Source organism: Ostrea edulis, chromosome 4 (genome assembly GCF_947568905.1).
Source record: "Ostrea edulis chromosome 4, xbOstEdul1.1, whole genome shotgun sequence".
NCBI lineage: Eukaryota > Metazoa > Mollusca > Bivalvia > Ostreida > Ostreidae > Ostrea > Ostrea edulis.
In genome coordinates, this window is record NC_079167.1 from 86,379,372 (window position 1) to 86,385,578 (window position 6,207).

Below are 6,207 nucleotides of genomic sequence, written 5' to 3' on the forward strand. Positions count from 1 at the left end.
AAACAATGAATCATTGTTTGGTATTTTTGAGAAGCATCATGAAGGGCCATCTGATTGACCAAAACACTGCAAAACTACAATATTTTGTTAACCAAATAAATTGCATTCCAAAAACACGGAGCTGTATGAAGTTCAGGACAGTATATCTGTTGGTGATTTAACCGGATTTGAAATGAAATATTTAGAGTTTATTTGTGAACCAGACGTTGACCCTACATTAGACACAGGGTTGTTAGTGGCAGCTGAATCGGCGACAAAAAAAGCTATTGATGCCTTCCCGGTTTTAATGTCGAAAGGACGAACATTTCAATATTAAGAAAAAAAATGTCCAGGTAGCTTTTGCATAACTATGTCGGTTTAATATGCAATTCTCAAAATAGTTTTACATGTACACAATATCCTGATATAAAATGTCATATTGTCAAAGTTGAATCTTGAAAAATAAAATGTTCAAATAAAATGTTTTCCCTACCAACCTACCCTATTTTTTTCCAGGCTGGAATAGGAAACACACTATTTATTTATCTTGGCCTTAAGCCCTGTTTGGCGGTGTCCAACTTGTTAGAATGACATGGCTTGTCTCAGACAGTGGAGCCAAGGCTGACTCTTTTGTTTTTGTAGGGGGGGGGGCAATGTGCATGTAACATTATACAAAGAGAGGGCTGTGATTCTAATCTAAATAACAAAAATACCCCTTCTAGAAATGCTGAGGAAATAAAGAGTCATCCATTGCTGATCATAAAGTATGAAAGTTGTCTCATGCATGCTGAATTTCAGATCACAAGTTCTAATATAATGAAGATGTGTAGCAAAGGTCTTGTGATGAATATAACAATGTTATCTGTGTGTTTGTAGGTGGAGCTGCTGACAGAGTCATCAACCAGCTGCTGACAGAAATGGACGGCATGACGGCCAAGAAAAATGTCTTCATCATAGGAGCAACAAACAGGTATGTAGACACAGGTGATTGAGTGATGAAAGTCCCATACAAACAAGTCTGTAGACACAGGTGATTGAGTGATGAGAGTCCCATACAAACAAGTCTGTAGACATCTGTGATTGAGTGGTGAGAGTCCCATACAAACAAGTCTGTAGACACCGGTGATTGAGTGATGAGAGTCCCATACAAACAAGTCTGTAGACACAGGTGATTGGGTGATGAGAGTCCCATACAAACAAGTCTAGACACAGGTGATTGGGTGATGAGAGTCCCATACAAACAAGTCTAGACACCGGTGATTGGGTGATAAGAGTCCCATACAAACAAGTCTAGACACCGGTGATTGGGTGATAAGAGTCCCATACAAACAAGTCTAGACACCGGTGATTGGGTGATAAGAGTCCCATACAAACAAGTCTAGACACCGGTGATTGGGTGATGAGAGTCCCATACAAACAAGTCTGTAGACACAGGTGATTGGGTGATAAGAGTCCCATACAAACAAGTCTAGACACCGGTGATTGGGTGATGAGAGTCCCATACAAACAAGTCTGTAGACACAGGTGATTGGGTGATAAGAGTCCCATACAAACAAGTCTAGACACCGGTGATTGGGTGATAAGAGTCCCATACAAACAAGTCTAGACACCGGTGATTGGGTGATAAGAGTCCCATACAAACAAGTCTAGACACCGGTGATTGGGTGATGAGAGTCCCATACAAACAAGTCTGTAGACATAGGTGATTGGGTGATAAGAGTCCCATACAAACAAGTCTGTAAACACAGGTGATGTGATAGTTCTTTTAGATGAGCATCATTTATTTCATGGAAATAAATATGGAGACAAAAACAAATTATTGCACTTGTGAGAATTGTCAACAGTGTGTATAAGCAGTACCAGATCTTGACAATGTTGATTTCAATTGTTGATGCTATAAAATTCTATTATACAGACCAGATATCATTGACCCTGCCATCCTGAGACCTGGTCGTCTAGATCAACTGATCTACATTCCTCTCCCTGATGATAAATCCAGAATATCAATCCTTAAAGCTAATCTCAGAAAGTCACCAGTAGCCAAGGTAGGTACCCATTACCATTAAATGTTTGCAAACTGTTGTGTGTTAAAATTGTTACTGAGCTCTAGCCTAATCTGAATGACATGTTACTACATGTAGTGCAAATTCTTTCTGATAACATTTGTCTATTTCAACTTAGTGTAGTACATTGTATGTTGTTTTTGACTCTCATCTGTTCTTGGTCAGATATATACAGGAAATAAATGTAAATTGTCCTCAGTCATTTACATGTATATGGGAAATGAATGTACATTGTCCTTGGTCAGACTTGTACAGGATATGAATGTAAATTGTCCACAGTCAGTTTTATACATGAAATGAATACAAATTGTCCTCGGTCAGATTTATACAACTAAACTAGTCAGGCAAGTTGCACTGATTACCAAAGTTCAATAAACTATACAATATACCTTTTCCATTTATATTTTGGTCGGAGGGGGGGGGGGGGGGGATCAATTACGAAATTTACAGTAAATATTGCGTTAATAAAAAAGAGGGAAAAGTAGCTTGTATTGGAAATAGATTTTGTGTGAACATTGAATTATATTGGGCAGGATGTAGATGTGGATTACTTGGCCAAAGTGACACATGGCTTCAGTGGAGCTGATCTCACAGAAATTTGTCAGAGAGCTTGTAAGCTGGCCATCCGACAGTCAATAGAGGCGGAGATCAGAATGGAGCGAGAGCGAGACAGAGATCCTAATGCTGACATGGTAAGTGTATCTATATGTAGAGTGAGACAGATATCCTAATGCTGACATGGTAAGTGTATCTATATGTAGAGAGAGTGAGACAGATATCCTAATGCTGACATGGTAAGTGTATCTATATGTAGAGAGAGTGAGACAGATATCCTAATGCTGACATAGTAAGTGTATCTATATGTAGAGAGAGTGAGACAGATCCTAATGCTGACATGGTAAGTGTATCTATATGTAGAGAGTGAGACAGATATCCTAATGCTGACATGGTAAGTGTATCTATATGTAGAGTGAGTGAGACAGATATCCTAATGCTGACATGGTAAGTGTATCTATATGTAGAGAGAGTGAGACAGAGATCCTAATGCTGACATGGTAAGTGTATCTATATGTAGAGAGAGTGAGACAGATATCCTAATGCTGACATGGTAAGTGTATCTATATGTAGAGAGAGTGAGACAGATATCCTAATGCTGACATGGTAAGTGTATAATGAACATGTAGCAGAAAGTTAACAGAGGTTTAGATAAGAATTGAACCTAGTTTGGAAGTTAGTAGTTTGCTTTATATATACTTATTTTAACATACAATGAAAATTCAGTGCAAACATAGCTGATGTTTTGTTGAAGAAAATCTGAAATATGTACACAAACATTGACTGATACATCTAGATGTTGCTTTCACTATAGCAGTGTATTTCACTAAGACCTGCAATACAACTATACGAGTTCCTGTGTGTGGGAGATAACGAATATTTATGCAAAATGTCCATTCTTGGCTCTTTAGTGTAGGTTTCACAACATGTTAACTTACTTTGACAGTATATACATGCTCTCCAACCTAGCAGATAGTTTAGAAAAGATATCAGCCAGTGTGCTGCATTTGTAATCAAGGCACTATGAAGTTAAAACAAACACTTGTGTTATAGCCTCTTTATTTGTGCATTGTTTGCTTTTGTTGAGAGGGGGTGATAAATTTGAGAGATCAGTTTAAGTTTAAATTTTGTCATTATGATGTTGCTGTATAATGGTGATATCTATTGCAGGAGGTGGAAGACTTCGACCCAGTTCCAGAAATAACCAGGGCACATTTTGAGGAATCGATGAAGTTTGCCCGTCGTTCTGTCAGTGACAATGACATCAGGAAATATGAAATGTTCGCTCAAACACTACAGCAGAGTCGAGGATTTGGTGGAAACTTCAGGTATGTGGCAGAGATCGGAATCACTACTACCTAATAGTATTAATACAACTACATACAGCAATGATTATGTATTAAAAAATGTTTTATACAGAAGACATAACATTGTATTAGAACATGTTTCACATTTAACAAAAAGAATTTTTCGAAAATTATTTGTGATGATGAATAAACCAAAAGTGCATTGTTTATGTTACATGTAAATGACGATTGGTTCTCAGAAAATGAATTAAGTAGTAATGAATGAAAATCTGCAACTTACAGCACACTGTGTTACGGAAAGTGAGCTACAAATTGATATCTATTTCATCTGTAGGTTCCCTGGACAACAAAGTGGCAGTAATCCTCCAAACCAGAGTCAGGGTGGTGGGAACTTTGATGATGGCGACGATGATTTATACAGTTAAATGTGATCTCTCGGATTGAGATAATTTGTGAAGTTAAAATGTGATCCCTCACTGTCATAGAGGAAAACAGACTTTTACAGTGAAAGTAATATTTATAATATCGCGTTTTCATTTTTGTTTCATTTCTCATTTCGGAGGCACGCAAACATGTTTTTCACGGGGACAAGTTTTCCCTGGCCAGTCATCGACATCACTTTAGTGCTAATGTTTACATGAGAAAAAACTTTCTACAGGCACGATCAGCCAGATATACATGTATGTACATGTGCATTGTGTATTAAATTAGAAACCATTATCTCTTCTTTATGTTTGAATAGTTCCAAGTTATATCATAAATGTAGATGAGCAGTCATTGTCACCTTTACTTGTGGCTCGGAATTGTACATGTATGTTTTAAACACAATGTTTTATGATAGGCCTAACAAATTTAAGATTACTTTTTGTAACCCAATCAACTTGTCTTTTTTACTGCCTACCGAAAACGGTGCGTTTTTTATATGCTTTTGTACCTAGATTGGAAAAATTTAATTGTATGTTTTCTGTGCTGAGGTGAGAGGAAGCTTTGAAATTTCTTTGTTCTGTGATGATGAAGGGTTGACTTGTAGACAGAGTGTTAGGAGTGACTGAATGATCTATAGGTAAAGGGTTGACTTGTAGACAGTATGTTAAGAGTGACTGAATGATCTGTAGATAAGGCCAATTCAACTTAATTAGTAGATTATCATCCAGGGTCAGCAAAAAGTATGCGGCGGATGGGAGGATTTTATTTTTTAATTTTTATTTTCTGAGAAAAATATTAAAGACAACCGATTTTTTTTTTCAACAGATGCGCATCATTTAATGCCAGGTGGATATCAATCTATGCTATTTTCACAGACAAATTCTAGGTTAAGCTTTAATTTCAAACAAAATTATACTTAACTTCTTCAAGATTTACGCCTGTAAGAATGCGAGAAATTAAGAAAACCATAATGATCTATTTTCTTCACGTGGCTTTTCATGTTGCTATACCGGAAATGTAAACAAGAAGTGTAAATACCGGAGTCGTACATGAAAATATTTCGGAAATCGTAAGTTTTGCAAAATAAAAAAATTCTGGGCGGGTCAATTTTTGAGGGGTGGGCGGGGATGATAATCTATTAATTAAGTTAAATTGGCCTAAAGGGTTGACTTGTAGAAAGAATGTTAGGAGTGACTGAATGATCTGTAGATAAAGGGTTAACTTGTAGACAGAGTGTTAGGAGTGACTGGATGATCTGTAGATATAAAGGGTTGACTTGTAGACAGTGTTAGGAGTGACTGAATGATCTGTAGATAAAGGGTTGACTTGTAGACAGAATGTTAGGAGTGACTGTATGATCTGTAGATATAAAGGGTTGACTTGTAGACAGAGTGTTAGGAGTGACTGAATGATCTGTAGATATAAAGGGTTGACTTGTAGACAGAGTGTTAGGAGTGACTGAATGATCTGTAGATAAAGGGTTGACTTGTAGACAGAGTGTTAGGAGTGACTGTATGATCTGTAGATATAAAGGGTTGACTTGTAGACAGAGTGTTAGGAGTGACTGGATGATCTGTAGATATAAAGGATTAACTTGTAGACAGAGTGTTAGGAGTGACTGTATGATCTGTAGATAAAGGGTTGACTTGTAGACAGAATGTTAGGAGTGACTGTATGATCTGTAGATATAAAGGGTTGACTTGTAGACAGAGTGTTAGGAGTGACTGAATGATCTGTAGATATAAAGGGTTGACTTGTAGACAGAGTGTTAGGAGTGACTGAATGATCTGTAGATAAAGGGTTGACTTGTAGACAGAGTGTTAGGAGTGACTGTATGATCTGTAGATATAAAGGGTTGACTTGTAGACAGAGTGTTA

The 6,207-nt window shown here is 37.2% G+C and overlaps 1 protein-coding gene across 1 annotated transcript in view; it reads left to right on the forward strand.

Annotated features, from left to right (window-relative positions):
* Window positions 1-4,624, forward strand: part of LOC125668091 (transitional endoplasmic reticulum ATPase) — an 18,036-nt gene extending 13,412 nt beyond the window's left edge. Inside the window, exons 13-17 of the mRNA XM_048901866.1 lie at window positions 856-949; window positions 1,895-2,024; window positions 2,576-2,734; window positions 3,768-3,925; window positions 4,239-4,624. Coding sequence (XP_048757823.1) covers window positions 856-949; window positions 1,895-2,024; window positions 2,576-2,734; window positions 3,768-3,925; window positions 4,239-4,329 — 632 coding nt within the window. The 3' untranslated portion in view covers window positions 4,330-4,624. The remainder of the gene's footprint in view (window positions 1-855; window positions 950-1,894; window positions 2,025-2,575; window positions 2,735-3,767; window positions 3,926-4,238) is intronic.
* Window positions 4,625-6,207: the final 1,583 nt, after the last annotated feature.